General features: G+C 44.5%; 1 protein-coding gene across 1 annotated transcript in view; it reads right to left on the reverse strand.

Annotated features, from left to right (window-relative positions):
- Positions 1 to 17,062, reverse strand: part of LOC106744685 — a 178,081-nt gene that overhangs the window by 71,824 nt on the left and 89,195 nt on the right. Inside the window, exons 5-9 of the mRNA XM_014619639.1 lie at positions 16,746 to 16,984; positions 15,847 to 16,061; positions 14,472 to 14,727; positions 13,133 to 13,387; positions 11,408 to 11,538 (exon numbers count right to left, since the gene is read on the reverse strand). Coding sequence (XP_014475125.1) covers positions 11,408 to 11,538; positions 13,133 to 13,387; positions 14,472 to 14,727; positions 15,847 to 16,061; positions 16,746 to 16,984 — 1,096 coding nt within the window. The remainder of the gene's footprint in view (positions 1 to 11,407; positions 11,539 to 13,132; positions 13,388 to 14,471; positions 14,728 to 15,846; positions 16,062 to 16,745; positions 16,985 to 17,062) is intronic.

Consider the following 17,062-nt stretch of genomic DNA (forward strand, 5'->3'; position numbering starts at 1 on the left):
GGGGGGGGGGGGGGTAATTTAACTTGAGAGAAATACGGAGACACTCGCAAGACGTGACTTCCGAAAGCACGCGTCTCGTGATCGGTCGGTTGCTCGCGATGCAGAAACGAGGAAGGAAGAGAGAGAGAGAGAGCCGGTGATCGAACCGAGAGTGTCATGTCTTCTTCACCCGACGTCTGCGACGTAGTGTAATTGGTTTTCCTTTTTTGCGTGCAACTCGTTTCTTTCAGCCGGAGGAAAAAAAGCGGCGGAACCCAGTTATCAGCGGGAGATGAAAATGTAATTTAGCGGAATGAAACTTTCAGCGGAAGCGTAATACTTTCTAAAACTCCGTTTCCCGCCTTCACCGTTCGTCCACTCCTTTCTTCTTTTTTTTCTCTGACTCACTCTCTCTCTCTTTTCTTTCTTTTTTTTTGAGACAGAAAGAGAGCACGTGTGTACCACAGAATCATGGGGTTAGAAAAGCGCAGCGTAATTTGAAACCTTGGCGTTGCACACATCGCTCGTTCGTCGGCCGAAAAGCCGGTATCTCTGCGCGCCGGTCAGAACGTCGTTCTGAATGAAAAATAAAGAATCCCCAAAGTTCAGATAATTCACTCATGCGAGAAATGTTTCTTTACAAGAGGGAAAGAGAGAGAGAGAGAAAGAGAGATCGCTCGTCTCGGAGATAAGATAAAATATCCAAATCACCATGAGCAAAATCGAGCGTCAGACATTTCGCGCGGTAGCGACGAGATTCTCCCCTCTTTTGTTCTTACTTTCTTTCTCCGCGGTCTCCCCATTTAATCTTTATCCCGGCCTCTTTCACGCCTCTCGCGTCCTTCGAGAACCCTTATACACCTCAAGCGACCGGAGCTTTCAAGGCTCTCTCTCGCGCTTCACGCAAGAACTTAACGTTCTCGCGTTATATACCTTGGACTTTTACGCCGGCTTTGGGTGCCGGTAAGCGACGTGGATCTCTCAGTCTTCCGTTCAATACATATTAATTACTCACGGCAGGGTGGACCGGCGGCACAATTACCGAGCTTCCGCAGCCTCCGCTCCGGCCTAAAAGGGGTTAGGGGGCTGTAGCACCATTAATTACTCCCCTCGCGGTACGCGCATTCAACGACGCGTTAATTACACGGCTCTTCGCGCCCGTGTAAGACGTCCCGCGCTAAAAACCGCGCCCGGGATTCACCGCTCCCGATAAAAATCCAACGTCGTCCTCCACGTATACGTCGCGAATGTCGGCCGTCGGCTCGTTGAACCGAGAGGAGCTTTCTACGCGGGAAGATAAAATGGTAGCGAAATAAAATCGATTGGGGCGGTTATTTTAAGCGCCAACCAACGACATGTGTGCGTGTGTGTGTGTGTGTATATAATGACACTTTCTCCCTCCTTTATAATACGACAATATAATTATATTTTTCCGAGGCGCACCGCTCGGTAGTTTCGTTCTCGATCTGCCCCCCTCCCCCTCCCCCCGATATCGTAACGTGCACGCTGTGCGCGTTGCAACGCCGGTTGCAACGTCAAGCGGGAATATAAAGCGGTCGCGCGCGCGCGCGTGTGTGTGTGTATATGTGCGGCGATACCGAGGGTAGTTTCCGCCAACGGCAATTGCGTTGTACTTTAAAGCTTTGAAATCGAATCCGGCATATCGCCGCGGAGTTTTCTTCCGCGGTTCGCCTCAAACACCGCGCGCGCCGGCATACGTGTGCGCGCGCCCGCGCAAGTGCTCCCCCCTCGTGTAACGTTTCAAAGCTTACAGCGCAAACTCGCAAGCTGCATTCATATCGAGATAGTACTCTCTGCACGGTGTGCCCACCTATCGAATAACCGCAACCATAATTGCGCGGGTCGAGTTTGGCGCCCGCCCGTAAAGCGCTTGTAACCGTCGTATTTCCGATTCGCGACGCCCTCGCACGACGTAATACGCATAAATCGATCGCGTTTGTTACGACGCGGCCGCCCGTCGATTCGCGACGCGAATATGAATTGTTGACAAAGGCGGCGGCAGGGAAAGCGCTCGCTCGTGCGCGCGTTCGCTGAAAATATATTCCCCGAAGTGCGGAATATTTTTCTTGAAAATCTTGCAAAATCTTTCGCGCGAGGGTCGGCGCCACCAACGCCTTGGAACCTCCTTTCAACCGCAGCTTCTTTGATAAAACCGTACAATAGCGAATCTAGCGAATGTATCTACCGAATATACAAGTAGCTTATGCTATAACGCTTACGATGCTTGTAGCCGCTTCATGAAACATATCCTGTTACGTTTACGATCGCCGAATTATTTAAAAATAAGTGGTCTTCTACTTTTGAAATGACGTTTGTAGAACTTATCAGCGCAGTGAAAACTGGAAACGAAACACTCGAGAATTGACGGCCGGATATTTCTGTCTAACGTCTGACATCGGAAATCCGAGAAAATTTATTCGTAAATTTTACGCCGTATTCAAGACATAGCGTAATCGGTAAAATTAATAACAGATAAAAACGATTAATCCGCCACTTTAAAGTAAAAATATCTCGAAGTAACGTTCAAGATAGAACCGAAAATCCGATAAATCTGCATGTTTCTATCTATTGACGTGAAATCTACCGTAATCGAAAAGAATTATAGTTCTAAGCTCGCGTCGAATATTTGAGATATCGCTCGAGTCGGAGGCTTTCTTTGCTCTTGTTAGCGTACGAGTGTGTGTGGCGCAGCAGTTCCTTCGAAGCACGCGGAATTCAGTTTCGGAGCTTATATTTTAGCCTAAACCCGCGCTCGTTCTTAGGCAATGAAACTGAATAACGACCGCTCCCGAAATTACAACGTCAAAATTACTATCCTAATATATCAGAACACGACTGACGTAATTAAGGAAATTGATGTTGCTCCGCCTTTAGTGGCTTGCAAAATACATAGGCTAAATTATGATGCCGCAAACTACAGTGCGTCGGATGAACTTTGAGTTTCACGTTGAGAATGGCTGCGCGGATCACGATCATTAATCTCGCGTCTCGATTAGATTTAGTCTTTATTCTAAACGATTAAAAGCTGCTTAGAAACTTTAAGTTGTCAAAACTCTACCAATGCAACACATTTTATAAAGATGTAAATTTCTTTTTGACGTATTTATGGCGTATCGTGTGAAATATAAGAAAGTACGAAGCCTAAGGTTTTCTCTGACGGAAAGTTCTGGTTCTGAATTCGTTAAAAAAATCCATACTTTAAGTTTAGGCCAAAATGCGGAAGTATATCGCACGCGTCCTCATGTTACATTATTCGGGTCGAAATTTTGATTTTATATTAATCCTATAAATTCCGTTGTACACGAAAGATCAGTAGAGAATCTTAAGATGACACATTATGCAAACTGTTATTTTACCTTGATGTTGTAAATATTTACTTATTGCCATTTTCTCCATATTGATATTTGAAAAAAAAATTTATTCAAGAATTATAGATTATATTTCAAAAAAGTATATATTTTATATATGATTATTTATCAAATAATGGCCATGTCGGCCTTAGAATAAATTCGAAACTTCGACCCGGATATTTCCCTATTCGCACTAAGTTCATCGAACACTCAACATAATAAATGATTTTACATATCTGGAAATATATAATGCACCCTGCTCAAATTCCGACATTCTGCTTCCTCTATCCCGGCTTTCCGAACCAATGTCATGCTATTGGCTGTTTCGTGGTTCCACATTTCTCACTTACTGGCACTGACTCACATAGACACGATTCGATCGCGAATTAACTAATGCGATACCGGCAAGATTTAATGTTCCAATAACTAGCGAAATTTTAATAATCCAATGGGAATTGTAAACAACGTATATATCGATACACGAATTCTATGCCGCGGTATATGAATTGCTCGTCGGCTCAAGAAGGAATGACTCGGTCACGGAATGACAAGCACACGACGCATGACAAAACCGAAACAGTTGATACCTTCGAGAAGGACAAAGTCACCCCTCACTAATCGTGAGCAGTTGTTGCACGCCAAACAATGACGAGCATATTCGGTGGCCGAGAAATAACAACAATCAACGTTCTTATAATGTTCCGAATCTTCAATATGGTAAATTTATCAAAACTTTAAATTATTGAGTTATCAAGAGTTCACGATATCTAATCACTAATCAGCATATCAACATCATTTCATTATTTTGTAATTATTTTGCAGTTCTTTATTCTTATTTTGTTTGTTTATTTTACCTTATTTTACTGTATTTATTTTTTTTATAAGGCAAAGCATTGAAAGCAGCTATAAAGCTGTGCATTTTGGTAATGCAATTAACATATATTTGTAACTCGATCGCAAGTTGTTGGTTTCATGTTATGTGTTCAATAAAGTAAATATTATTATTATTATATGCATCGTAAATATTGATGACATTCGACGATTGTTAGCGGTTAACGTACATTATTTTGTGCATTATTAGTTAATATTGCGTTTCCAAATAATCGGTACTTTTCCGTGTCGGTTTATATTGATCGCCTGGCTATGGTAATGATTAAAAGGTACCTCTAGGACGGAACGCAGAATGCAACAACAGTCAATGACAAGGCTTACAGTATTTTTTTTCATTTTTTCCGAATTTTCAAATCCTACTGTGTTATTTCTAACGCTAATAGAAAATAATGGATAGATTACGAAATAAGAAAGTTTGTTATTTTATTTGCTCATTCTTACCCATTTTTATTAGATTGTTAAAAATTTATTTATCGTAAATATTCTATTTTCAATTGAGTAAATTAACATATAACATATTACTTTATTGATTTACAAATAAAGATCAAGTGCAAGCACACAATTGAGGTGATCAAATATGAAATAATTCTTAAATAAATCCTTCTGTAAACAACGCGGCGTGTTGCTCAACGAAACAGCAGCTATTTCTAACATCAAAAAGTAATATTCCGTATATAGTATTGTCCTTCATGATTCCCTAATGGTACTTCAAGTTCAATGGAATCTGCAGGATTAATATAGAACCAAAACTTTGACTCGTGTGTATACAGTCCGTTTAGATGCTTACGGGACGATAAACCCGAACACTGACGTACTATCGAGCGATGAGAGATTCGCAACACGCTCGTCGCGTCGCATGAGATATTACTACTTGCGAAATTGATACCGCTGCGGGACGGAAAGGTTTTAATGATCGCAGCTAAATTAATTAAAGCGCAAGGTGCGTCGCTGCAACGCGGAAATGAGACGCTATTCCTCGGTACATCAATATTACTATCGTAATAGGATGAGATATAATTAGCAAAATTAATATTGACCCATCCTCACGCTGTACGCGAACGAACGTGGGTCAACGTACCGTCAAAGTTCGCGTTAGCGGCGGGTTTACCGCTTCTCGATTTACCTTGTCCGGCTAATTTCATAAAATCAACGCCGAACCACCCCTCGTTTTCCGCGCGCAACTCCGCGCGTAGCTTCGCCCGCGGGCCATCCAATTATCTTGACTAATCTCGGGAAGAGCTGAGTAATTTACAGCGATACTATTTCTCGTTGCTACTGCGATACGCACGCGATGATTTGCGAATGAAAACTTCCCGAAAGAAGGAACTTCCTTCTTCTCATCCTCCTTCCTTCGATTAGTGAGAGCTGCAGGTAGGCGGTTGCAAAATATGGGACGCGTATTTCAGCGGAATATCACCGGCGTATCGGTCGGTCGGTGCGCGAGTTCGCGCGGATTTTCCGAGGAATTTTGACACGGTTTGAATAAAGCGCGGATCACTTTTTTTTAATCGACCATATATATTCCTTCATTTTCATTTTGCGTTATCTTACCGGCGGCGATCTTTTTTTCCTCTCCCGTCCGCGCTGAAAATTGATCACGACAAACATACGCGATGAATATGCATGGAATATTGTGATGTGACCTGTGATATATAACGGGACGAGTATGCGTTTCACAGAATTCGATTCCAATACAGCCATTTTCGCGAACGTCCACGATAAGGTTTGCGAATCGAATCGGCAACTTTTAATCGATAAATGTTCAATAAGACGGAGCCTCCTGAAGAATGTAAGATTAATCATACGAGACTCTCCTTTTGCTCGATGTCCTGCGCGTAACGCTGCTAATATTTCGCTTCTCTTCATCACAGATTAAAGCGAACTTCAGTTTTGCGTAATCAACTGTTGCAACTCCGCTGCTTGTTGCAGATGCATATGCAGCTTTGTGTAAAAGGATTTGGAGAGGCTATTCGATGATCAACAGCTACAAAGGGAATCGAGTACGCGTGTGCGCAGATGTAATGCACACTCGGCACGGTTAGTCACGATTTCTCTTCGGCAACGCCGAACATGTAACAGCATTCGTAAACAGACGGACGAAATGCAATAGAATTCGAAGCTTCGAATAATTCGACTTCGAATCTTCAAACTGTCACGTCAAATATCAAATTGTATCGAAGTTTCGAAGCTTCGAATATATCGAATTATACCACCCCTAGACTGGACTTCATCGTGAAATATTTCGTCGTATACATAAAGCAAAATAGAACGGAGAAACGGAAAACGCGAAAGTTGCCAGATCTAATAAAGCGATAACTTTCACTGTCTTCTTCCGAGCGGTATAAATTTAATCCTCCCGGTGTGTCCTGTCCTCACCGTCGCCACCGTATATATCTCGTTTCAGGAGAATCGCAAGAGGTCGTCCGAGTTACGTTCGCGGCGCAAGTTTTAAACACGTCTCTTTTGGGCGTTGCACGCCCGCTTTAACGAGGGGTTTCGTCATGCATGGTTATTTCCAATTAGTCCTCACCGCGAGCGTAACGCGCTAATAAACTATTTAATGACGGCCAATTAAAAGTGAACTTTGCGGACGCAACGGCGACGTGGCTGCGAAATCACGGGAGTTTTGCGCCAATCGCGGGCAATACTCCGCGCGAATAGCGGGCGTATCTAAATCGTCGCCCGGCGTACGCGAGACGTGTAAACTCAGGGCGAACTCGTCAACGGCTATAGCCGTTTAATGATAGCCAATTGTGAGGGAGGGAGTGTCTGGTGAACGCTCTCCCCGTCGTAATTATGGCAAATTGGAAAACTTTTCGAGCGACTATGACGACGTTTGCGACGTAAATTGTTGCACGAACGACGACACGAGGAGCGCGGGAAATTATGAATTTGATGAATTACTTTCACGATCTTCCCGCTGCGTTTTTAAACGAAACTTTACCTTACAGCGTGCTACAACGGACGCCATTCCGCGCGATTTTCGTTACGTACATTAATACGTACATTTTTTTTTATTTCCGCCACGTTGCGGCATCCCCGACGAGATATTTTGCCAAGTGAGCGCGTTAAGATTTTTGTTTCACCCATTTCGCACACGTGTGCGCGCGCGCTCGTGTTCTCTCTTTTTTTTTTTCTATTTTCTGCCACGTGTGAGCATTTGTTTGTTTATTCCGCACGGGGTAATTCGCAGCAATCCAATAAATCCACGATTGTCATGTAGCAACTCTGCGCGCCGGCCGGGGCAATAACGATATCGCGCAGCTCGTAACGAGATTTCGCGTAGCTGAAGGCGAGCGAATACGGAATTAGAAGAAATTCTATTGCGTTCCATATTTAATCACCGGCATTGCCGCCGGAAGCAGTTTAATTCCGCCGGGAAAATTGTAAAAGTAAAGAGCGCGCGCCCGTGCGCGGTCATTACCACGCCGTCGTTCTGCATTTTATATTTCCGCGGATCTCACGGAATTACATTTATAGTATTAATCTTGGCGCAATTCTCCATTCCGCGTCGTAAATAAAATTTCCCCCCTCCCGCATCGAATTTAAATCGGTTTACAGGGGAAGAGGGCAGGAAGAGGTTGTACGGGTACACACGCGGAAGATTTGATAACGTTAAATAGAGCGTTTTACTTGCGCTGCCGGCGATTCCCGGCGGAGAATTTTACGCCGTTTCGCATCCCGCTCTTTAGAATCGCAGTCGCGCTTTCCTTCTTTAAGTTTCAATGGCCGATCGATTCCGCGTAAGTGAACTCTCAAACCGTTATCGTAACATTTCCATTATTCCGTCATTTCTATGTGACGCTATTTCCTGCGCGTCGTACTTTTGCGATTTCTTATCTAAGTATCGGCTACTCCTCTTGGCTAACCGGCTTCGTATTATGAGAGAACACGTTGGTGATCCAACGAGGCTATTCCAACGAAATCGACGTCAATTATGCTGAATTAATCCCGCGATATTGAGTCTATTGGATTCGGCCGATCATCGTGGTAAATAAATTCAGATCCTCTGTAATATTGGATTGTCTCGTCATACAAATGTACGCGCGGGTGTGTCTTTTTTTCCTCTTTCGTTAACGGCGTCAACGCCCTGCTTTTCATTGCTCAATAACAAGCTATGTGGACGTCATTTCATACGAGGTGCTTGCACAAACCAATAGTTATTTGGGGGAAGGGGGGGGGGGGCTGACGGAAACGTCGAAAGCTTGATAACGAGTCCAGAATTTGAATACGCGCGTATCGGAAGGGCGAGGTAATAATTACTTGTCAGTCAAAACTCGGGACACGCATCGCGCGTGAGTTTTGTGAAGCGACCAAATTAATGTACTTCGTGATTCTACGGAGTCGAAATCAAGGAATTCGCCGGTAAATGAAGTAGAACGCGTATCCCGTACATCTTATCGCAGTAATATACAGGATGTTTCGGATCAACTTCGCAAAAACTTCATGAGGGCGTAAAACAGATTGAGATGAGCAAAAAATTATATACTATTTTGCAAAAAAAAAAAAAAATGCAAAATTTCGAGTTATTAATTATTGAAAATGCCCATGTATAGTGGCTTCCTTTGTTTCTCCATGTATCTGGGACACCCTGTATATTCTAGGTAGATAATTATCGAACGTGCACGTTCTTAACAAGCTAAAGAGTCATTGTCTCACGGTATTTTGTTCGCTTTGCCATCGTTATAACTCTACGTGCAATCGAAATGTAATTTAATTTCTCGTCGTTACAGAAAGAGAAATTTAATCTCTTTCTAGTATTACGATTGACATTTCGATTAAGCTTCGGCAAAACTAAAAGACGTAGAATCGTATATAAACGCACGGCAAATGGAATACGGGTTACGCATTCATACGATATAATTAGGAACTTTACGATCGTTTTCTTAACATTGTCATAGATGTTGAAGGCGAAATAAATAAAACGCATATGTTCGATTTTCTCCGCGGGCTTCGCAAATTTTCGCTCTCACGTCATTACGTCAACGAAATCTTTCACCGACATAATGAAGATAACGAGAGAACTCGTTCCGGCTTTTCAACGATCCCCAAAGACCATCATTAAACATTGATCGTGTCTGCCTTCCTTGTTCTACGATGGTCGAGGGATTTACAAACCCTCTTAAGAGGATATTAATCGACCAGCTAGAAGCCGTAATTGGGACAAATGCTGTTTTCATGTTTCCTACCTTTCCCGATTTTGTGCTACATAATGCGCTCATTCGTTTAAAAAGCACGACAGACACAAATAACTATTTTGTTTTAACAGCAAATTAACGTGTCCTAAGGACAAATTCACTCGGCAGAATATTTTCTATCCCGTCAACAAAACTGTTTCTGCTTCAATTACGAATAACTCGCTGATTCAGTTATACCAACTAAATGTTATCGTTGCCAAAACGAAAATGCAACGACGACTTCTTCGCTGGGACAGCAAAATTCTTCTCCTTGCGTGAGCGCAAGAAATGAGGACTACGTTTCAATTGTTGCGACGCGTCTGCTGACAGTATCTCGAAAAATAAGTACAGAGTGCACTTGCCGGTGGCGCTATAGCGGGTTCGTAAAAGTCACGTGCCACAGCCGGACTGTGACTAATATCAAACTCAATCGGCGTCAAACTTTACTTCCGGGATGAAAGAGACGGACGTTTGTTCTCTGGCGAGCGGTTGTCCGCGCGCGCGTAAAGTAACACCGCGAAATACATCCCCGAGACTTCACGGTAATCGGACAACGGTGCGCAAGAAGCTTACTCGTACAATGTTGGGGTCTTCTGCCCCTCTCTCTCTCTCTCTCTCTCAGTTATATCTTCCGTGGTTCTGGAGCATCACGCGATACGGCCGGAACTCGGCGTCGACGGTTATTGTCGTAGCACGTCGCGCTCTGCCGCTCCTCGACGTAAGGGAAGGTCGCGTTAAAGCGACTGTCCTATCGCGTCTTGCTCGCTCTTGCGCCAGAATCCCAACGTCGAATCGCGGGGAAAATCATTTCGCAGAGAGAGAAAGGAGGGAGAGAGACGCGTAACAACCCGGCGAGTCGTGAAATACCGAAGGTGTAAGAGCGGAAATGCGGATGGCGGCGAAACTGCATCGCGCGGCGCAATTAAAACGGGACTCCGGCGCAGAACGAAGTGTCCATTTCCTGCTCGGCGTTAATTGAAAATGCAGTTATGTATCATCCTCTCGACGCGATGAAACGGCTCGAGAGAGCCAGAGAGGCCTCCAGGGACGATGCCTCGTGGCAATTTGCCAAGCTGTTACTACTCGAACGACTTAGAACACGGCGAAAGGATAAGCCTGTTTTTCTGCATTTTTTAAGGGACGCAAGAAGTTGGTCGTAAAAATTCATTCGGTCGCGCGATAACTCAAGTCGCCGGTTCGTACCGAGGAAGCATACCTTTTCCCTTCTTTCCTACGTAAGAAAGGACATTAGGACAATCGTCCTTGTGAATTTTGGATTTTACCCTCCCATCGTGTCGAACCCGCCACCTGACGCCCCCATCTTTTATCTGTCTGACGCAGTGACACAGTTACCGTTCTCTCTCTCTCTCTCTCTCTATCTCTCTCTCTCTCTCTCTCTCTCTCTCTATTCATCTATTTCTCTTGTATCCGCGTGATTCCCTCTTCTCGTGTGTGTTGTGTCGAGTTAAGTCTTAAACTTCGGAAGCGGAATCTGGATTAAGACGTTCGCTAATGCCAGCCACAGTTCGCGCTCTGATTCACCTTATTCGAGCACTTTATATGAATAATTGCCGTCGTTTTAAACGTTACACACGAACTTGGCGAACTTTCGCCTAACTCGTTTCAGGCATCAGATGAAAATCGTAAATCTCGTTGCGCGCCGTGAGGTACGTTGCGTGTCGAATTGTTTGCGCTTACAATCACGAGCCAAGAGATGAATGTCTTCGTGAATCTCTTTCTTTCCTGCCTCTCTCTCCGACCGGATCGAAGTAAACTTTCATAAGATACACGATTAAAATTCGAGCACGTCGCGATAAAAATTTACGTTGCTCGTGACGTAAAAAAAAAAAAAAAGGAAAAGAAATCGCCAGAGGGTCGATCTTATTCTACCTTCGTAGGGCGGAATGTCGTTCGGCGGAAAGTTTAAGTGCCATCCGCCGGGGCAAATGCAAAAAAAAAGCGCATGCATGGAATTTGAATCTGACTCACCCTGAAACTCCTTTCGCGCTGCGCTGACAGAGGTGACGATGTTTGCGACGTGTCCCAACACCGTTGCGAACAGCAGCAAACCGAAGAAAAGCTGACCAATCACAAAGAGATATTCGCCCTTGCTTCTCGGTCTGGAAGAAAAAGAGGAGGGAAGAACGCGGATGAACACATTATGTCGTTCCACCGATATTCATATTTTTTCCCTTCGACACGTTCAATCGAGATAATCGGCCGGCTCTTTCACGCGAAAAGGTCCAATTCGACAATATCTCTCTTCGAAAATGCAAATGTGAGTAAAGCGAAAACACGTTCTTCCTCCGTACCATTTTTCGATGTTTTCCATGCCTTTATTAAATAATCATTCATAATAGACGTAGCGCCGTTTTCGGACCTAATAAGAAAGCTTTCGGATAGAGATTCTTTGTTCGACGAATACATCGGCACGGAAACGTTTTCTCACGCCGGCGTGGATTCCTCTATTTTAAGTGCGCCAACGAAAATACCGACCCATTTGCTCGCACCGGCCGACTCTTTTTTTGCCCGCCCGATTATATGATTCTCGGCCAGCCGGGTCGGCGATGAGAGATAATGACTCCGAGTATTCATTTTGCGTCGCCGAGTATCGGCGTATAATTCCGATAATTTCACTCGTTTTCCCCATGGGAGCCTTCTGATGTGAAACACGACGGATTCCGACGTGTACGCGCGCACATCGTGAATTTAAAATAAACGTCATTGGACGAGAGAGAGAGATCGGTGTAATCGCGTAATGCATTTTCGAGCGGCGCTCGGTAAAATACCGCGAAAAGGAATAGACCGTCGATCCGTGTGAACCGTGTGCGTTCCGTTCAGACGTTTTTCGGCGGCGGTTCGCATATTTCGTGCGCGCATCCACATGCCGGATTTTATGAAAAGCTACATTTCGCGCATGCTGCAGCCACACCGCGACACGCCGCGTTATAACCGCGAGTGGCGGTGACGATGTGTCCCCGGCGCGTTTTTATTAAAAACTGATCGCGCGCGGGAATGCGTAGAATTACGCGCAGAACGCTATATGCGGTTAATGATATCGAAATCCCGGCGGGTGTACTGCAGTGGAAGCGCGGACGTGAAATTAAAATAAAAAACGAGGGAGAAAGAAAAATGATGGGAAAAGCGGCGTTCTAACAATCCCCCCGATGACGTTGCGCGTGCGTTTGATATTCTGCTTTTACCGCTGCGCCGTGTACATCGATTTGAAAATAATGCGCGTTATAATGTCGTAAAAGCTATTCTCGGGGGCTGTCGCGACGTTAAAAAAACAAAAATAGGATAATACCCGAGGAATTACGCGCGGATGGGACACGCGAGAAGACTATCGTGTCAAAAATTGCCGCATAATTGCGGCCGGCGTTTACGAAATTTTCTTTGCGCCACACGACTAAATCGCTGGCTATGCATTTACGCGCGTCGCACATTTTTATCTTATGCGTAATTTACGAAAACGAATGAAAAAATTCTGCGGTATGAAAACTTCAGCGAGAGGAACGTAGCGCGAGAGGGAATTTGAACGTTTGAGCGAATAAAAGTTTGCGTATGCGCGAGCGATCTTTTTTTTCCGTCGCTTTTTGCGATCTTTCGAACGCAGGAAGCGACCGATCGTGCGTCCGCATCTCGTACGTCTCCCACACTCGAAATCCTCCCGCAATAACGCGCAACGAGATTTATTCGAAATAAAAAAAATACCTGGGCAGATCACCGATGGTCGTCAGAGCAAGAGTGCACCAGTAGTAGCTCTGCAGATACTGCTTCACCACGTCCGCCGTTTCAGAGTCGCTGAACACCCAGTTCTTACTGCCGAAGCCGTTGTTCTTATAAATAATGTGATAGAGGCACCCGTTCCAGTGAAAGATCACCAGTAAATAATGTATCAAGGAGGTGGAGCGAAACAAATTCGGGTAGTTCGTGTGTCGCTCGGTCCTGTCCATGAACGCCCAGAACCTACGTCAGAGGCAGAGAGAGAGTCGAGAAAATTGGCAGGAAATTCCGGCGGTCGCGGCGATAAATTTCGGAATTCCTCGTGGAACATCGCGGCCAGGATCTCACGCGAGGCGCAACGAACGTTTTCGGACGGCCGAGCGAGAGTTTCTTTTAATCTCCGTGCGCGGATGGACGCGCGTGAACGACGACGAGGAAGAATCCAGGTCGCCGCGAGGCCTTCAACAGGTTAAAATTCGCTTTCCGTTTTCAGACTTCTTGTTTTATTTATTATTTACGAGTGCTGCGAAATTCCGTTTCGTTAACGCGCCGCCCCTTCGATTGGCCGTCGGTGGTCGGAATGATGGCGCTACGAAACGACGCTCGATGCGGAATTTTTCACGTTCGTAGGAAATACGGCGATTCTCTCACGCGTTGCTCCAGTTAAACGATAATGTTGAAAAGCAACACGCCCACGGTTGTTCGTTTAACACCTCTCTTTCTCTTTCATTCTTCTCTTGCTTTTTGTTCGACATAACCAGATCGTCGATGTTTGCACCGGCATGTAAACGTTCACGCGCGAAAGATCAGTGCCGAATTACCGTGACTTTACACTCAAACTTTCACAATCCTTTTCAATCTCGGCTTAGCCCAAACAAGTCTCGCTCGGTGGTGCTCCACGGAAGGAAATCCGAACTTTTCACGCTTACACACTCCCCAGAATCAATTATAGCGCGGCGAGCCGAGACGAGAGGAAAAGAAACCCACAATATCGCTCGATTTCGTCTATTCACCTCGAATTCCTGTATTTGACTTGTCGAGATGGAAAGAACTGCGCGTGCTTCTCGCGGATATAAAAAAGTACCCATTCGTTCGTTGCGCTCCGCTTAATTCCGCGCGAGAAATAATTGTTTCTCGAATACGCACAGATTTCATCATGCATTGTAATTCATAATTTTTATGCTATATAAAAGAAATTAAAATTCTATGCGAAACATAAAGCTGTACATAGAATTCTATATAGTTAATTCTACATAGTTTATACGTTACGAAAACTAAAGAAATCGTAAAGAAATAGAATAAAGTGCAAATATTGTAAGACAATTACCGGTAAATTTTTACGAGTCTAAAACTTCGCAGCATACTGTTAAATCCTATAGATAAGTATAAAAAGTCGAGGGGCAGCAGGCACAGGATGTCTATGTAAAACGTGGTGCTGTTTGTGTAATGATTTCTTAGTTTCGTGGCGTCGGTTTGCAGTACGCCGTCTTCCAAGTATCCCGTTCGAATGTGAAATATTATGTCGAGCACGTATAAAAAATCCGAGAAGTAGTCCAGGCAGAACCATACCCAACGGGTCTCTCCTGCATTTGCAAACAGATACAACTTTCATCGCAATGTGTACAATATGTATGTTCATAATCGTTCTTTATGACGCTTTTCAGTTAATTTCGAGAATTTAACAACTACATTTAACAACTACATTTAGCTCTATTTTGTCTTCTTATAAAAATTATATAAACTCTCGAAATTTAATTCGTTAATTTTTGTTTTGTTTTTTATTCGGTTATAACTCGAAAGCTATTGGTGTTTGGCTACCGAACGCTATTATATTTAGTTCCACTTTTTGTGTTTGCGAATTGCAATTGTGAAAAAACGATTGCTCTACGATACTCAACGAAATATATATTTTGCTGATATCGTTATTTTCTATTTAATTCACAAATTATTTTATAAATTATTGCCCGCTACATCGGCGGCGCTTTAACATTTAATTAAAGTAGACGTTAAAGTTGAACGTTTTAACGAAAATTTAATTCCCTTAATAACGTTTGAAACTCTTGGATATAGAATGTCATCAAGAGCAATTCACAGTTTTGGAATGCTTCCACACCGATAAACTAAAGAATATACACGGAGGCGTAATATAATTCTCATAAGAGCGTTTTAATTTACTTTTTAGAATATCCGTCCTGCCGTTACGCTCGCTTCCTGCAGAATGCGTTCAAATTCAAATCCATGCACGTTGAACATAATTTTAATTAAAAATATTCCCTTCCTTGTGTTACGCGCGAACATCTGTTTACAGATAAAATAATTGACAGTTGCGACATTTCGAAATGCTGAAAACAACAGATACACTAATATCGCATTTTACACATAAAAATATTGCGCGCGCGAACAGAAAGACAAGATTTTATGCATATATATATATATATATATATTTTGACCTCAAATGCACACATTTGTTAGAACCTCTCGCTCTTACGATTTAATCAACGTAAAAACCGAATCCCCAAAGTTCGCCGGCCTACTTTCAAGATTTAATTAATTTTTTAAGAAAACAGATTAACGGACTTCACAAAGTTCGAGCCCTTATAAATTTCTGATCTCGGCCTAGAAGCCTTACATAAAACGTTCCCTCCCCCTCCTCCCTCCCGGTCGTGCCCGGTAAGGAATTCGTAAGCTGGTCGCGAACTAACCGTTGATCTCCTGGAAGGCAAACCTATAGATGATCACCCAGAAGTTGTAAAGAAAGGCAAGGGAAACCACCATCGACCAATAGTAACAGAGACGTCCCGCAGGATCGAAGATGAAGGACCAGTTCGGCGCACCCGTGCGGAAACCCCTCGATCCTGGTTGCCCGGGATAGCCCCTACTACCGCGTTGCTGCTGTTGCTGCTGCGCCGTGTACCTCCTGAGACAGTAATTCAACGAACGCGCGTTGATTAATTGCCATCGTGTCTGGCCTTGGTTGCCGCTACGTGGCCGATCATTTTTCGTTACTGCTCCCGCCGCGGTGTTAAAAGTATCGGACGCACGGAAGCGGCCGTGGAAAAGATTCGCTCACACCCGCTGCGTGCAGTCGCTCTCGTTCGAGTTTTCAAGATATAAAGATAAAACTGCCATCGCTCAGTTAGGAAGACTCGCGTAATCTCGCGTTGCTTTCGCAAGCAACGAATGCCCTCGCCGCCGGTTGAGAGAGAGAGAGAAATACCTCCAGTTAAGAGAATTTTCGCGGTAGCGAGAATTGAACGATCTTTCGAAACGCAAGATATCTTTAGAACGCCGTCCCGCGCGGTATTAACTAAGCCTCCAAGAAGTCGCTTGAATATTTATGATCTCCCCGCGCGGATCTCTTCGTTATATTCATCCTCCTGGATTTTCAGCCGGCGGATTTTACCTCCCCCCCTTCCATGGAAAGCGAAATTAGCATCAAATTGAATTTTTTCCGCGAATATCCGTCTTTCCCCCTGCCGTTTCGAAATATCTCGGTAACGAGAGTGCCTCCGGCCGGAGGTCGGTCGGACCTTTTTGATATTCGACGATAATTGAAACACTTTGCCGATCGATCCGCGCCGATTGCTAATCGAGTACTCACGTCTCGGTGCCGTTGCAGCTGCTGTTGCTGAGATGATTGACCGACGCCGGTGTATGCAGGTGCGACTGTTCGCGCGATGGCGTGAGCGCAACTGCATACGGCAGCTTAAATCTGCCCCTTAGGTGGTCTCTCCTCTTCGGCTTGCGGCACAGATCGAGCTCGCTCGCTCTCCGGTTCACGTACGTATCGTGAAGCGAGTCGCGTGACGAGCTGAAGTAACGCTGTGAAACAGAGTACACCTGCACCAATTAGGATGCACGAGGGTTTCCGCCGGGTGTGACGTTGACACAACGCGGAAGCCACCCTTTCCACGCGGA

The sequence above is a fragment of the Dinoponera quadriceps genome, unplaced genomic scaffold, assembly GCF_001313825.1.
Source record: "Dinoponera quadriceps isolate SergipeBrazil2010 unplaced genomic scaffold, ASM131382v1 scaffold1352, whole genome shotgun sequence".
Classification (NCBI taxonomy): Eukaryota; Metazoa; Arthropoda; class Insecta; order Hymenoptera; family Formicidae; genus Dinoponera; species Dinoponera quadriceps.